This window comes from Aquila chrysaetos, chromosome 15 (assembly GCF_900496995.4).
Source record: "Aquila chrysaetos chrysaetos chromosome 15, bAquChr1.4, whole genome shotgun sequence".
NCBI classification, from domain to species: domain Eukaryota; kingdom Metazoa; phylum Chordata; class Aves; order Accipitriformes; family Accipitridae; genus Aquila; species Aquila chrysaetos.
The window spans coordinates 23,030,087-23,046,868 of NC_044018.1; the positions used below are offsets into that span (position 1 = coordinate 23,030,087).

At 37.9% G+C, this 16,782-nt stretch overlaps 1 protein-coding gene across 2 annotated transcripts in view; it reads left to right on the forward strand.

Annotated features, from left to right (window-relative positions):
* MYOM2 (myomesin 2) overlaps positions 1–16,782 on the forward strand; it is a 79,731-nt gene that overhangs the window by 21,935 nt on the left and 41,014 nt on the right. For both annotated transcript variants that reach the window (XM_030037833.2, XM_030037835.2), the window contains 7 exons: positions 24–188; positions 4,561–4,722; positions 6,635–6,776; positions 8,388–8,587; positions 9,765–9,818; positions 12,411–12,538; positions 15,401–15,584. In XM_030037833.2, coding sequence (XP_029893693.1) covers positions 24–188; positions 4,561–4,722; positions 6,635–6,776; positions 8,388–8,587; positions 9,765–9,818; positions 12,411–12,538; positions 15,401–15,584 — 1,035 coding nt within the window. The remainder of the gene's footprint in view (positions 1–23; positions 189–4,560; positions 4,723–6,634; positions 6,777–8,387; positions 8,588–9,764; positions 9,819–12,410; positions 12,539–15,400; positions 15,585–16,782) is intronic.

The following is a 16,782-nucleotide window of genomic DNA, read 5'->3' on the forward strand; positions in this document are numbered from 1 at the left end:
TGTTTTCATTTTCTCATACATAGTGCCCCTGTCATATGACGTTTGCTTCACCCACATTGATGTCCAGTTTCTGGAGAAGTTTGGAGTCACCTTTGCAACTGAAGGTGAAACACTGACCCTGAAGTGTTCTATGTTGATCACCCCAGACCTGAAAAGACTACGACCTCGTGCCGAGTGGTATAGAGATGGTAAGTCAGTACATTGAATAGGAGCTACCTGGAAAATGCTAGAGGACACATTAAGGACACAGATCAGGCTTAGAACATGAGATTCTCAGAATTGAATTTGGAATAGAGCAAACAAATATCTCTAGTTAGAATTTATAGACCTGCACTCTCTTTCAATTAAGTGACTTGGTCAACCTTTTCTTGAGCACACATTTACAGCAACAGGAAGTAATCTCATATTATCTAATAACACAATAGTTAGAGCATTTGCTGACTAGGTGGAGATCCAAACTCACTTACTAGATTTGACCATGATTTATAATTGCATGCTGTGACCACTGGGTACTCACAGAGCACTAAATTAAAGTTTGGAGCACTGAGGTGTGGGCGTGGGCCTACCCTTCCATCTTGCTCCAGTATTTATTGTGATTTTCATATTAAAATCAATTTAATGTATAGTTCAGAAATACTTCTAGGAGCCAAGCCTGAAACACATGCCTTTGCTCCGCTGTTTAAGTGTCATGTTGGTAGGTTGCTTTCCTTGCACCTTTTGTCAATGAAAAACTATGCTATGCCAAGTGAAGCGGTCTTAGCAGGAAGTACTGAAAATAGCATTGCTGAAGCACATCATATACTCGGGTGGATGGTACACAAACCCTGCAGGAGTAGTGTTTGTTCACCACACCAAAAAAAGGTCTAGAAACATAAAATTAACTACTTAAAGTTTAACAGATAGCAGGCTGGTCTAGATATTTAGCTCACCACTTTTCACCAAGCACAATCTCTGTGTAGGATTTTAAAGTAAATATTCTGCCTGTGGATTTAAGGAAAGCCTTGGTTATTTGTGAATGGTGAGACCTTTCCCCAGAAGGACCACATTTGAGAATGGTGGACTCCCAAGACTGATTTTGGACTGGTCCCAGGCAAGCTGGCAGAAATATCCATAGCTGACAAAACATGATGCATAAACTAAGAAGTGCCAGTAAGATTAATAGGGCAGTCAAGAAAATTCAAGGTTAGGAAAATCAGAAAAAGGATACTTTTACTGCTGCTAATTATGCCTTTTGTTTCATGTATGTCATTATTTTACATAGATTCGCATCTGATCCTTCAGGGGAAGGACTGCTACTTACTGTTTCATTACTATTTCTCTGTCACTGTGGATACTTCATTGTGATGGAACTATCAGATGTTACTAAAACAAAAATTATGAAATAATAAAAATGGCTTTTTTTTTGTTTGGTGAATAACCTAAAATCTAAGGCTCATCCTTGGACCCAGATCCTGTTCCCACTGAAGTGTACAGGGATTTTTAATCTCTATAAATAATAGCTCACCTCAGTCTGAGGTGAGCCATCAGTTTCAATGGTACCTTTACTTTGTCTCCTACTGGGCCCAGTTTCTCAAGGTGCCAAACCTCTGAAATTTTGGGTTTGGAACTGCAGTTGTGAAGAAACTGCTAATTTTCAAGGGATGCCCCACATTGTTCTACTTTTCATTCAGCATGAATTTTTCTTGCACTATGGACAGGTGTACAAAAGCTTACGGACCTTTCAGTTTAACCCTTCATAATGCCAAGATAATTCCCTTTTGATATGTAACAATATTATGCTCTTTGTTTTCCCCCTTATTTGACTTAAGTTTACCTTCCGTGTGAAAGCCTGAGATGAAAACTTGGTCTCTTTAAAGCCAATAGGTTTTTGCAGTGAGTCAGATAGGCTTTCATCCCATTATTCTACTTATGTTGCAGGAAATAAGATGATACAAACAAGTTTAGATTTGTCCTTCCTTGCACGTACATAGATCACAATATTTCCAAGAGGTGTACAGGTGCATCAACTGGCAGAACTTGTTCCCAAACACAACAGGAATTCATGCACCGTGAACCTTTGCTATGTGCTACAGTTCCCTGTGTTGAGTCTCTTGAGAGCTGGAGGCAATGCATAAATGTAAACAATGAGAAGGTTAATAATTTGTTCAACATCATGTGCTTTAGATGTTCTGGGTTTTTTTGAGAGGTAATACTTAATTCTACTCTTGCATTAAGACAAACTGTATTTTTCCTAAAATTTTTTGGTTTGTGTTAATCAAATAATATAACAACTGAAGCCCTGAGATGGATACGTATGATTTACTTCTAATAATTATACACAAGAGAAATATGTGTTTATCCAGCATTAATAAGCTTCACGCGAGTGAACCTTATTGAGGATGTCTACTAAACTCCTAGGGGCATATAAGTCAACTGAATTAAATCCTTTAAAGTGGTTTGGGATCTGACAAACGTGAATATGATGTCTATAATTCAGGGCCCACTTAGAACAATTTAAGATACTAAAAGAACTAAATCAAAATAATAGTTCAGGAACATATATCTAATTTGGATACGAGTTCAGCTGGTAACAGGAGCTTTCTGTTACTGATCTCTGATGTAATATAAACATTATAAAGCTATATGCACCAGCATTCTGCAGCCATTTATACTGTAATCTAGAATAAAATAATTGAATTCAGAGGAAAAAATCATGGAGTGCAGAATTTAGCTGAAACTTCAGCAGACCAAAATACATGATGAAAAGAGGCTTCAGTATATAGTAATTCTCCACTCTTTATATGAGTTTTCAGCAGAGTAATGTTTTAGGAAAATTATCTCATGTACTGAAAACAGCATGTGAGTCTTGAGTCACACTGCCTTGGAGGGTTAGTCTCCTGTAGGTTTGCTCTTTGATAAATCCTGGGAGAAGTGACAGAGCAGAACACGTGAATAGACTGAGAATTTGAGTGCAGTAGTAAAACCCTGTAACTGTACTATTATTGTGACGGCAGGTGCATGAATACCTGCTCTATTAGAACTTTGGAATATGTTTGTGTCCTCCAAAATTTTCTCTTCTTCTTGGCTTATCTAGAAAGTCATCCATCCAGACTGCATTAAAAAAAGAGAGCTGCTGCTTTCTTAGGGGATCTGGTGGGTCTTTGGCCTTGTGTGAAGGAGAGAAGTTTTTCTGCTCTTACTAAAGACAACTGCCTCCACAGTTTCTGGTCCCAGGTACACATAAAGGGTGGAAATGGATGATTCTGGCCTTCACAGACAATACAGGCTTGCCTACAGTTTCTGTATATTCTAACTAGAGTGTCTACCATTCCACTCAAGCTTGGAGTCTAAATAAGTGACCTGCTTTTCAGAGGTGCTGGTCACTCGACTTTGTTTTTTCTTCAGGATTTTCCACAGAACTCATGTATTAGTTAAAATTTCTAGAGGAAGATATTTTCTGATTTCAGTTAAAGTACTTCGTCTCTCTACACAAAGTCTCAGTACCATTGTGGCATGCATGACAGAAAGGGGACATGCAGATTTTCTAGATAAGGATCTCATGATTAAGGACCTCATGGGAAGGACTGTGACATAATTTACTGTGTACGCTTCTCAGAAAACAACTGTATGCTTTAGGTGATTATGTAATTTACTGCTGTAAGTTTTAGTAGTGTGTGTCTTCCAGCTGCTTTATTATCTGAATATGTGTCATTTTTGTATACCTTCTTATGCAATACAGCTGGTAGGTGGGAAAACTGATTCCTTTGCAATTGTTTGAGTGTCTGCTCCAAAGTGTATTTAAGCAATAGAATAATAAACATTTATAGATATTCAGCTCCTTTAAATACCGTTCTGCTGCATTAATTACAATAAATTAGTATGCAATAAGTCTTAGGGAGTTTAAAATAAAAAATAATCCAATCAATTATTAAAAAGGGTGATATGAGAAAGTCCCTTGGCTAGCATAAAATATCCTGCTCATTCTTTTGCTCTGGTTTCACTAAGCAATCAGATTAATTTGCATTAATCATGGGTCACCACCTCTCACCTGTGAGAGATTCAAATTTAATTTTATTCACTGCTCAACAGGCATGCCTTGAAGATTTAAATTTGGTGTCTATTTATAGCAATCTTCAGATTAAACTGAAATCTGGTCTTGAAAGTTGGAGGAAGAAATTGAGTAATCTGACATTTGACCTGAATGGGTAGCAAAACTTATTAAAAATGAAACAAAGTTCCACCCTGCATTCATTACAGGGTATGGCAGGTTTTCATGTCATTGTTTCGAAATGTGGATAATATTTTTCTCTGTCAGTGTATTAAAAATTATAGTGATGGAAATTCTGTTGTTGGCACTGCATAGGGTAGTCTGAGACCTCATGTTCTCTAAAATTCACTGATCAAATAAGTTTAGAGAGACGCAGCTTACTCTCTGTAGAGTTTTCATAGCATCAAAGCACCATCACTCCAAATAAAGCTGGCATAAAAGTTAGTTTGTGCCCCTGATTAGCACAGAGCTGTACTAGGATGTAGGTTGTTCTGGCCAGCATAGTAATGTGTCTGATGGGTCTTCTCTTCCAGATGTGCTGATAAAGGACTCCAAGTGGACGAAGCTGTATTTTGGAGAGGGCCAGGCAGCTCTTTCCTTTACCCATCTGAACAAAGATGATGAAGGTTTATACACCCTGCGCATGGTTACAAAAGGTGGAGTGAGCGAATACAGTGCATACCTGTTTGTCAGAGGTAAACTTTTCATCTGTTTCTTGAGGAGAAATTAAAAAGAGCAGTAGAATGATTAGTTTTATTAAACAATCCCATGTAATGACTGAAGTACAAAAGAAATCCAGACTTGTGGTATTTCATAATAATTTGATTTATATAGTAGTCTGTGCTAGAAAAAACAATCACCTTACATGAATGGGGAGCCTCAAGAGGAGCACGCTCCTGAGGACATTTTCTTTCCTGAAGAACCAGAGAAATCATTCTTGTGAAGAAACAGCTTGTTCCTTTGCCGTCTCCTTTCCCAGTAGGAAACAAACATCTTTGCATACTACCAGTCCTCACTGTGATGGTTTTAGCTCTAGAGGTTGCCAACTGGGAATGAGCCTTGCTGGGCATTCTCATATCCTGTGCCTGGCCTTAGGAAGAGGCACAGGAGAAAGCCAAAGAAATATTCCCACCACTATACCAGTCACAGTCATCTCAATAATCAGAGAAAAGAAGCAAAGTAAGAAATTAGCTCACTGAAGAAATAGTTTTCACAAGGGACTTAGATGAAAGGAGGTAAATGTATTGTGATAGAATAAAGGTCAGAATTTTCCTTTACATTTGCATCCACAACTCTCAGTGAAGTGAGAATGAGCTTTCACATGCACCTGTGAGCAGAACTTAGTTTTCACTTTTTTATTTTTTTTGTTGAAAGGTGAAAATATCTCTGGCTAAGCAGTTCTTTCACTTTCCTAAATACATTGGACAACACCCTTGATGGTGGCAAACTGGAGCAGCCCCACTGAAGCCATTGGAGCTGTATTAATTTTAAACTTTGTTCTTCTTGGAAATGTATTGGAATATATGTGTCTTGCAGAAGTGTCATCCAGACAGTTTGTGTGGGGTGGAGGGACATGAATGTTTTTTCAGGGGGCTGAGATCCATCTTCCTCACAGGACTAGTGCAAGGACTCCATCAGCTTTGCAATATGTCCTGAACAAGCCACTCTATCACTCTGATCTCATTGGAAACAATTTGCTAAAGCTTTCTATTTCCCAATTACCTTCTAAGAATGAAAGTACCCAGGTGAAAAAGGCCCACTAATATATAATAAGTTTCCTAGAAGTTTTTGTTGTAGTGGTGGGTCAATTTTAGGTACTTCTATTATCCATTTTATACTATGTTTGATCCCTTTGAATGCACAGGACCCTGGACTTGAGCTGTGTCTTCTGGAGTCTCTAGTGGCCTCTGTTGGCCTCCCTCTTGCCTTTCTTCATGTAGGCTGTGGTCTGATACTGAGCACCAGCCACCTCACAACTGACTGTGATTAAACTCTATAAATTTAGAGTATACACAGGGTGGTTTTGTATTATAGAAAGAGGGAGAGAACTTCACATGTTAGAAGACTTCCTTAGGAGTTGTGGGTCCACATTAGTCAACACCTCCCCAAATGAAGCCACGTAAGGGTATCTTAATGGTGGAACATTGATTACCTATGCCTGTTGCTATTGTAAGACTATAAATAAAAAGTAGGCTTAGCAATGTACCAGGACTTTGCAAATTTTTTATTCCTTAAGAGGTTTATTTTCCTCAGCTACATTTTCTTTATTGAGTACCTTGGTCTGATCAGTAACCCACAGCTTTCGCTGGGAAAGAGCATCAAAAACACATGGGGTAGTTAGGCTTTTAATCCTCGTGAAAAGTCATAGGTTTTTCATGCCTAAACTGCTTTTCTGTCCTCAAAAATGTCCCTGAGCATTTTTACCTATGTGAAGATATAGATACTGTGGGCCTGATTCATTAGTGCAGTGAATTAGCATGTAATGAAATCTTTGGGCTCCCATTCATATAAACAAAGCACAGTGAACTGGAAATCTTCCCATTTGTCTTTGTGATAGATTTCAGAGGAGTCAGGGTCAAAACTGATTTATTTTTATTTGTGGTCCAGATGCTGATGCATTGATCGCAGGAGCACCAGGGGCGCCGATGGATGTTAAATGCCATGATGCTAACAGAGACTATGTTATTGTTACCTGGAAACCACCAAATACAACCAGTGAGAGCCCAGTCATTGGATATTTTGTTGACAAGTATGTAAACATTGCGATTTAAAAAATTTTGTTCATTGCCAAAAACATATATATACTGAAGAAAAAAAAAAATTGGCATTATATCCTTCAATACGTGGGTTCTTTAGATATATTTTTACAGGCCCGTGGCACTGGAACTCAGTTGCCTACTGCGTTAAATTACTAGATTGTTCCCTGGCAAACTTTTAGCCCAGATGATCTAGTACCTTCCCAGGCAATTCTGGCCACAGTCTGGGAGGTAGCAAGGGCCAGGGGCCATTCCCAGTAATCATTTGCAGGCAGCCACATTTTATCAGACACTAAAAATGTTCAATAGTATGGATGTGGCCAAATCAGAGAATGAGCCCTGGCAATATTTAGTTTATAGAAGCCAGAATTCATGGGCATCTTAAATTAGATTTAGTCTCTTTAATCTGTATACTGCAAAAGCTGAAATCTTGGAGTTATTACATTATCTTTTTATTTCTGCCTTAACTGTGGTACACCAGGAGCTCAAGGCATGGGCTCCCAGGAGCTGGTAGTTTAAATCAGAATGGCAGTCATCTCTCCTCCAGTCTGCTTTGCACTTTGAGGTTTCAGCTCAGTGCAGGCAGCTGGGGAACAGGGGATCCAAGTGCTGTTTTGCATGTCTCTTCCACTGAAGTGCATGCTTGCCCCTTGTAGCCAGAGCAGAACATCTGATCCTTAGTGTCTGAAACTGTCAGTCAGCAGAAACATTACTGAAATTACCTCATAATGTATACTGCTCCACACTTAAAAGCAACATTTGCAGCTCATTGCTGTTTGCTATCCTGTAATTTGGTTGAGTTCAGTGACAACTGTCTGGGAATTGCTGGAAAATGTTGACTTGTGAATGGCAGTCAGTATGAGGAAATTTAACTTAAGCCCTGGGGACTCTACCATTTATATCCAATTTGCACAGTGCATAGATCATGGGAGTATTTCACCTATTTTGTGTATAATCTAGTCAGCTGTGCCTTTTGACATTTTGCTTGGATTACTGCAGTGCCAAGGAGCCCTTGATCATGACCCTGTTTTTCCTGATACTGTCAGGGCAAAAGGCAGTCTTGTCCACAAAAGTTTATCATAGTAGGACACAAAACAGATATATACATACAAAGGAGCCAGTATGAGGACATGACTCTGCTTCTTGATGATTTCTACACTCTGTGGCCCAACCATTGTTGGAGGGAAACACACAAAGATGCTTGCTTAAAAATATGACAAGAAAGAGATGGAAAAGATTAGGTGAATGTTGCAATTTCAGCATGTTCTGTGCAGATGCGTGTTAAAAATAAAATTGAATAACTTGTTCTTTATATGACAAAGGAAGAGAACCAAATGGAAGTGAAGCAGAAAGCTGGAAAGGCCAAAATCCATGCAAGAAAAATGACCTTTGCAATTACATTATGAATAAATATGAGCAAGGTGGGAATTGGTTGTCTGATCAGAGGAAAGAGTGTATAAAGTGTCTGATTTTCATTAAAAGGTGTATGGTTTAGTTCCTAAACTTAGTGAGGATGACTTCTGTGATTCTGACTTGGTGTGCGTAAGATCGTATATATTTATTGTGGGATGATAGTGATAAATGCTGTCTTCTGCTACTCCAAGATGTGAAGTAGGTTTGGAAAACTGGGTCCAGTGCAATGACGCTCCTGTAAAAGTCTGCAAGTATCCTGTGACTGGTCTTCAGGAGGGACGGTCTTACATATTCCGTGTGAGAGCAGTGAACAGTGCTGGCATTAGCAGGCCTTCTCGAGTCTCTGAACCCGTTGCAGCTCTTGACCCTGTTGACCTGGAGAGAACACAAAGTAGGTTACGCAAGGCTGAAACAGATGTTGAATATTTGATCTTTTTTTTTTTTTTTTTTTAAGATTGTTTGCTTAGTTAACCTAAGGACCCGAGTTTATTTCTTCCTTTGATTGAATATCTCACTAATTTCATGGTGGGGAATGTAGCTAGAATGGCAAGGTCCATACAGACAACTTGGCGGGACCTGGGGACTCCGACTCAATTCTGGCTGGTTTTGCTTAGCTTTAAATATAGACACTCATTATCACAAGGAGCAATATTTTCAAAAGAGCTAATATGCCCTGGAAGCTTGTATCATTTGCACTGGGACATGGGCCCTCAGATCTCATAAACTTCTACATTTGCTGGTAGTAACTTTTGAAAAAGCTATTGAATATGTCTTAGTTAAAGAAAAAGTAAAAATTGTCACGCGAATTCACCGGCTCATAGACTGTTGTATTTATCCACATCTTTTTTCCTCAGTGAAGTGCCAGTACCGGCACAAAGCCCCCATGCTGCAGGTTGGGGGGTCTCTGATATTATGGCTTTTCTGGCAGGTGGAAAAAGTCAATCTATCTAATGAACAAGTTCTTTCTGAAAGCTGCTCTTGTGCTCAAGGCCACTGCAGACTGCAAAGAAGCCTTATGAGAGCTTCTCCATTAAAAGAGTAAGCTGGCTTGCTCTGGGGAGTAGTTTTATTGATTTAGCCTTGTCCTAAACCCCTGTACAGTTTCCATATATCGTGTACTTGCACATCTTCTGGTTTATGCGCTCCTTTTACTCAGAGGGGAATTAAACTCATTATGAAGACTGCAGAGCACTGCCCCAATGTTGCTTGTAAAGTCCGAGTTGAATATGCTGTGTTTCCATTAGGTTTATGATTAATTCTTATAACAAAAGGCCAGTTCATGATACAATTGTTTACTAATCTGCCACAGAACTGAATCCATCTACTGTGACTATGATTCTTGCTTTTTAGCACATCTTTAAATAGTACTGTCTTATCATGCTCTGTTTTCCTATGAAAGTGAATGAACTAGTGTATGACTGTGTTGACTCCATCTGGGGAAAGGTTTAGTAAGAGAGTTATAGAAATGGAAGTATATGGGCTTTTGAACAGGTGATGAACAATAATTTGCAAAATTTGTAAATACATTAAAATGGTTCAAGAAATTAATTGAATATTTTGATTAACAGCTATTCATGTGGATGAAGGGCGAAAGATTATGCTCAGAAAGGATGACCTTGAAGGTATGTAGCATTTCTATGATTTCAGTCCATCTGTTTATAGTCCAGGAATCTAGCATTATAATTAGAAACATAGCTTGAAAAGAAATCCACCTAGTGAGTAAACTTTGTAATAATAAATAGAGATGTTCTGGCTTGCAAGGCTGAGAGAACACAAATGAAAGGTGAGGTCTAAAGGACAGAGAACATCACACTCTCAACAGCACTACTTTCATTATGTACTGACAGCATCACCTCACCTTTTTGCTTTGGCTAGTGCTAAGCTGAGTTTAAACAGCTGAACATTGCATTTGATTGCCCACATTTCCCTTCCTCCTGTCCTTCTGGGAGCTAAATACAGCTTTTTTTAGACTGAATTAGATGATCTGAGCAAGTTATTTCCATTTTCATAAAAACTTATTCAATCCATCCCAATTCTTTAATTAATACATCTATCTGAATAGAGAGATTGTTCTTAAGGTTAAGGTTATACACTAAATATTGCTTTTCCTCAGGAGAACTGGAGAGATTACTGACAACTTTTAAGATAAAGCCTGAATTTCTTCTGTCTTTGGTTGTTTCTGTAGGTGTTGATTTTTTTTTTTTTAGGCTTGGATAATGATCTTCTTTTCACTTAAAATGTCAAAAATGTTAAGTAGTAAACAAAATTTCTGTCTACTCTCTTCCACCAAAGGTTATAAAGCTGTAACTCTCACTCTCTTCACGAGAACAGGTGTAGTTCAAGGGAAAATCAGACATTAAATGGTTTCCCCAGTGCATGGGCAGGACAGATGAAGTTTCTCTATTTTTACAATGGTACCCTAAATGAATTGATATGGGTATTATAGGATCAGAATCACATTATAGGATCAGAATACATTTGTCTTACTTGTTTGGCTTCACAGAACATACTCCTGCTCTCAGGATTGTCTGAGAATGATTAGAGGCATTAAATGGCCACTCTGGCATAAGCATGAAAAATGGTATTTGGATTTCTGTTACATGAATATGCATATTTAATAAAGCAGTATGAATATCCAAATACCATTTTTTATATAGATCATTACTTTCATCTGCAAGATTGGACACCATTTCTGAAAAAGTGATCTCATAGATCACAAATGGATTTCCTTTTTAGTGCCAGATGACCTTCCATTCTGGGAGAGTAGGCTGTACCATCATGTTATATCATTACAAATTACATCAGCTTTGGGGTTTTCAAGGATGTAAGAAAACATGTTGAGATTTAGTTATGTGAAACCACCTGGAAACCTTTTGACTTTATGCATTATGCTGTGAAGGATTATTGTAATTTTCTTGACTGTATGTCAGGAATTTTGTCTTAAACTTAGTTGATTCATGTGCCTTTATTAAAGAAAAAGTATATTTGTAGGAAATCAAATAGAGAGAACATTGAGAGAAAATAATTTTTCTGTGGATATGTCAGTTTGCTTTAAAAAAAGTCTGGTTTTGATTGGGAAATGTGTACAATGAAATAACTTCAGTGTACATTTTGAGCCTGGTTGGTTCTACAGATGTTTATAAACTGTTAAAACATCACTTCCATGATTTAGAGATTATTATTGAAACATTTTTCTCTTTTTTAATGTCAAATCCTGAGCATTTAGAAGATAAATGATCCTTGCTAGCCTGAGAAGTGGCAAAATGTACCTTAAAAGAACAAAACTTTTTGCTTTCTTTATTGCAAGCCATAAAAATAAAATATTTGTAGGTATCTTCGGAGTTGCTGTTTCTGACCTATTACCAAGAAGAACCTTCTTCAGGGCTGTGTAGCTATGCCTGAAGTGGTCCATCATAGGTCTGAGCATCTCCTGTCTAGTGCTGTTTTACACCATTGTAATTCCTCTGATAGCAAAACTGGCTTCTTCTCACACTGCGGTGTGTGAACGTGACCACAGAGGGCCACAGTGAATTCCTCCAGCCTGGCCCAGGGTACACTGGGCCTGCCTCATGTTCCCGATAACCCTGCAGAGTGAGTGGGGAGAGGGGTTTGATCAGGCCACACCAACTGGTGGAGTCACCAGAGGGCTGGTGACATATTTTTATGTCTCTGATCCACAGTTTTTAGAAGTGCTTTAGACTATACAGCTGGTAATACCATCACATTACAGGTCACATTGCTAATAGGTTCTGCTTCTTTTTCTGCTTTCCACTTTGTTTTAATCTGCTTTTCTCCTTACTGTACTTCCCTTCCAGATATCTTCTTCTAGTCTAATTTCTTGTAATAACTCTTTAGACTTCTGTCTTTGATCAAAAAATATCTCTTGTTTGCATATAGGGAGTAGTTTTTTTCCAAGGCATCCTGCCCAGCAGATAGAAGTAATTCAAATGTGTTCAAAGAAAAAAGTGTGACAAATGCACAGGTTTTCAGGAGGCATATTTAACTTTTACTGAAAAAGTAAATAACTAGCTTTTAATACTTATTTCTCAAAATTTAATTGAAATGAGCAAGTGAACTGCATGGATGATATTGTAGCCCCTAATAGCTGAGCATTGCACTGCAGGGTGGGAGCTCAGAAAGATGAGCTGTAGCATGAGTGCTGACCCAGGAGTTAATCTGCTGTTTAACACTCACTACGTTTATTACTCTTCCAGGCGATATTCAGATTCCAGGCCCTCCCACCAATGTACATGCTTCAGAAATCAGCAAAACATATGTTGTACTCAGCTGGGATCCACCTGTTCCCCGTGGCAGGGAGCCACTGACGTATTTCATTGAGAAGGTACTGTACTGGCATTCAGTGGCATTCAGCTGTAAGGTGTTTCATTGCTGAGTGCAATTACATTCAATTCATTTTTAGAACTACAGAATGAACACTAAAACTAACACTTTTTGTGGTCTCGCAGGATTTGGTAATGGGGTATTAAAGAAGCATGGACAATCAAATGTCTTATTACGTGATTTAATGAGCATTGAAATTCAAGGTCCAGGGAAAAGGATGCCCCTGTGCTATTTGCTTACTGCTGTCTAAAATGAGAACAAAACTACATGTGTAAGGTAGCGGTTTAATGGAAAAGAACCATCTTAAGATTTCACAATCCTACAGGCAAGACTGAAAGTTTGCAGTCTGCCTGTGTTAAAGGCATGTTTCTGGTCGTCCTGTGGTAGAGCAAGGAATAAACAGTGACTCATAATTTCGTCCTCACTTTCCTTTTCGCAGGCTTACAGCACCCTCTGCTATACCCTGACATTTCCAATTTATTCCCTGTAAGGTCAGCGGAGAGGCAGATGCCTATCTCAGGTTCACTGCTCCCTGGTAGTCTTCATGGCTGCCTTTCTCTTCCCTTTGACTTGACAGGGGACTTCAGTCATCACAGCGGGAGCGGTTTGTTCTTCTCCCATCTAGGCTACTAAGATTTAGATAGGTCTGTCCTGGAGCCAGGTTTCTAAATTAAGTGTGTTGGATTACAGCCAGAGGTCATAATCTTTCCTCCTTGCTACAAAGTTTCCCTGGTAGGTAAATTGGGCCACATACCTGACCTCTAAAACTCTTACATGCAAAGCTATACTTAGTTTTTATGAATTATGCCTCTAGCATATGCCCCCTCTTAACGATCCACAAACACTAAAACTGTCCATAAAACTGCCACACATTCAATTTGCATCTTGAATATTGTGACAGCCTTTTCTCAGGCCCTTACCATGCAATTTTTTTTCTTCTCACATCTGTTCAGCACATTCCTCCAAAGCTCATTTCCCAGCCAATCATTCTGTTTACATCACTGCTCTTTTCGCAGCCCCCATCTTGTCTTTTCCTTTTCAGCCACATCAAAATCTCCACTTCAAAAGACCTTTATAGCCCATCTCTACATTCTTCATCATCCATCGACTGCTGGATGTTGAACCAATAGGTGTAAAGTGAAGTCCAGTCACTAGTTAAATTTTCCAGCAAGCATGTCCACGATTTCTCCCACTCTGCCTTTCACATTCAAAAGACGTAATGAAAATTTCTATAGAAATAAGTATCTAGGTTTTTTTTCTACGCAATAAACCAGCATGTCTTCCTTTTCTACACTTGGTTAGTTGAATTTCATTCTACGTGTGAATTGGAAAATATATGTATCCACTTGTTTAATGGAAATACCTTTATATAGCTCCAGAAACAGTATAGAGCAATGACAATGATGAACAAACAAGTCTTAATTAAATGCCAAACTTACTGAGGGAAAGTGAGAATGAGGACTAAAAGGCTATTATTAGAAAAAAATGTTCATTATACTAATTAATACCTGAATCTAAAATCTTTTTGCATATAAATAACTTATATATATGAATAGCTCAGTCAGTTCATAGGTGAATGTTTGTTTTTTGCTTTCCACAGTCACCTGTTAATTTGGAAAAGCAGAATTTCTAATTAATTTATTTCAAATAAAGAAGACTCAGTCCTGAAGAATAAAAATGTATTTTCAAACGCTTCAAGAAACACAAAATGGAAACGAGTACGCTGTATAGCAATGTTCCCTTAAAATAATTATTTAACAGATAAATCAAATCAAACTATAGACTAAAATGTGATGTTGATTCTTTCCTCTGTGAAAATGAAATGCAACAACTAACATTTTTCATGCCAAAAAGTAAAATATATGGCAAAATAATGTTTATTTCATATTGTCCATCTTTTTATTATTAAGAAAACAGATGTTATGTTTCTTCTTTCTGTTGAAAACACTAGGTGGGTTCAGTATCTATGAAAAAGATTTTGATATATGGGCTCCAGGTGTTTCAATTTTTATTATTTATCTATAGTAGACCTCATTATATACAAGGTAGTTTCCAAGCACCCATGAAACACTGCTCCTCCTCTGAGAAGTTCACAGTCTATCAGGTTTTGTTCCCAGACTCTCTGTTCCAAAATTTTATAAACATTTAATTTATATGCACCATTCTGTGCTTGAAGGAAATTTTATTTAGGTTATTTACTGGGCACTTGGGTTTTCCTAAAATTGCTGAAAGATTCCGTGACTAATTTTTGTTTTGGGTCAACAGTTTATCTGGGGAACCTAATGGACAGCAGACATCTCTCAGAGTGCTGGTTTGCTGGCTCTCTTCCATGTGCAGTTGTGGTGATGATTAGCTCATCTGCTGCACTGAGACTATTCACAAGTAATTATTTCATTCGATGAATGCTTTTAGGGACATGACCTTACTCAGCAGAATAAGTAATTATAAAGTAGTGAGTAAAGTAACATCCTCCTCCCTACCTTTCTGCAGAATTTGGATTAGGACTTGCTTGCTTTATACCGAACTTTTGGGTGTTCAAGTGAGTTTTGCAGGACATGAGAGTAATTCTTTAGGGACCAATCACAGTTGACAGTCATGGCCCTAGCTGAAGGCTAGCTGTATGTGCAAGTGTCCATATATTGAAGTCTAGACAGGCAGGGAGACAGTGAGGTATTCAGACATTTTTGTAGAGTAATGGAATGCATGAGCAATGAGAATTTGCATATGTTAAAGGGAGGCATTTGAGAGTGATCCTTCTCTTATAGCTCTTAAATAAATTCATGACAGGATGCAATAAGCAATATGTTCATTTTTTGACAGTTAACAGAAGTGATTCACAGCTTTTTTTTTTTTTTTCCTGTAGTCCATGGTTGGCAGTGGAAGCTGGCAAAGAGTCAATGCACAGGTTGCAGTAAAATCTCCTCGCTATGCAGTGTTTGACCTTGCAGAAGGAAAATCTTATGTTTTTCGAGTCTTGTCAGCAAACAAGCATGGCATCAGTGATCCATCTGAAATCACAAAACCTATTGAACCACAAGATACCGTTGGTAAGGCATTAATTGTAAGGCATTAATGTTAAATACAATTGATGTTTTATGAAATGGAAATAGACTCTCATTATAATTAGATTAGTATAAATCCAGTAATAGTAATTGGATCAATTTGTGTTCAATACTGTGAAGGATTTCAAAAAGACCACGATGCTAAATTTTAGAAACATTCCAAAATTTTCCCAATGATCACAAGTCTCCTTGCTGAGACCAATAATTGTTAAAAAGTTAAATTAATTTTAGTTATTAATTCTTCAGGAGTGCTCTATTAATGTGACTTGTCAAAAAAAAGGATAATACAGGTTAATTGCTAACTTAGATAATTATATTGTCTGGCTCAGGTAATTATATACTACCTAATTCCCTACAGTTTCAGCTAGATAAGGTAGCCTTTCACTTCTTTCTTAGTATTCTAAGTTGCAAATTACTGCTGGTGCAGAATTCCTGTGGCATGCAGATGAGTAGATTTCAAGGATAGGGGAAGATACATCTACATATTCAGTGGTGACTTTCCAAATGAAAATGAAGTGTTTATCTTGGGGCCACGTTCAAAAACACAAGTGAAAATTTAGGGAGTGGTTATTCATCTTGTTGCTCAAACATTTGATTAGCTCTTGCAGTTTTACAGAGGTCACATATAACAGTCCCATGTATTGACAGCTGTCACCTTAAGAGCACATATCTTACAAGTACACTTGCTAGCTAGAAATATAAGAAATATTTACAGTATCTGATATACCATAGTTCACTAAATGTTGATAGATATAGCCTTCATAATGTTTACCATAATTTTAAAAAATATAATCCATCACCTTTAGCTTGATCTGTAACTATTCATGATGAAATAAAAACATCTTTTGCATTTATGTATTCTTGATTTGATGTCTCATTAATGCATATAAATTATTTAAACCATTCAACATTCCCCAAGGTAGGGAAGAAAAATACTCCATTTATTTCACTTAGTACAGAAAATAGGCTATCCCTCAGGGGTTAACGCAAGACGTTCTGAATAAATCATAGCTATAGCTGAAAGCAGAAAGCAGAAGATGCTATTTTAAAGAGAAACTGCAGGAGTATTTTCAGAGATGGAGTTTACCACCTGAGCTATAATACATCAGACACACACGGCTCCTTTTAGTTGCCTGCACGTAGTGCCATTTGACATTCCTGAGGGTAGCTGAGACAACTTCAT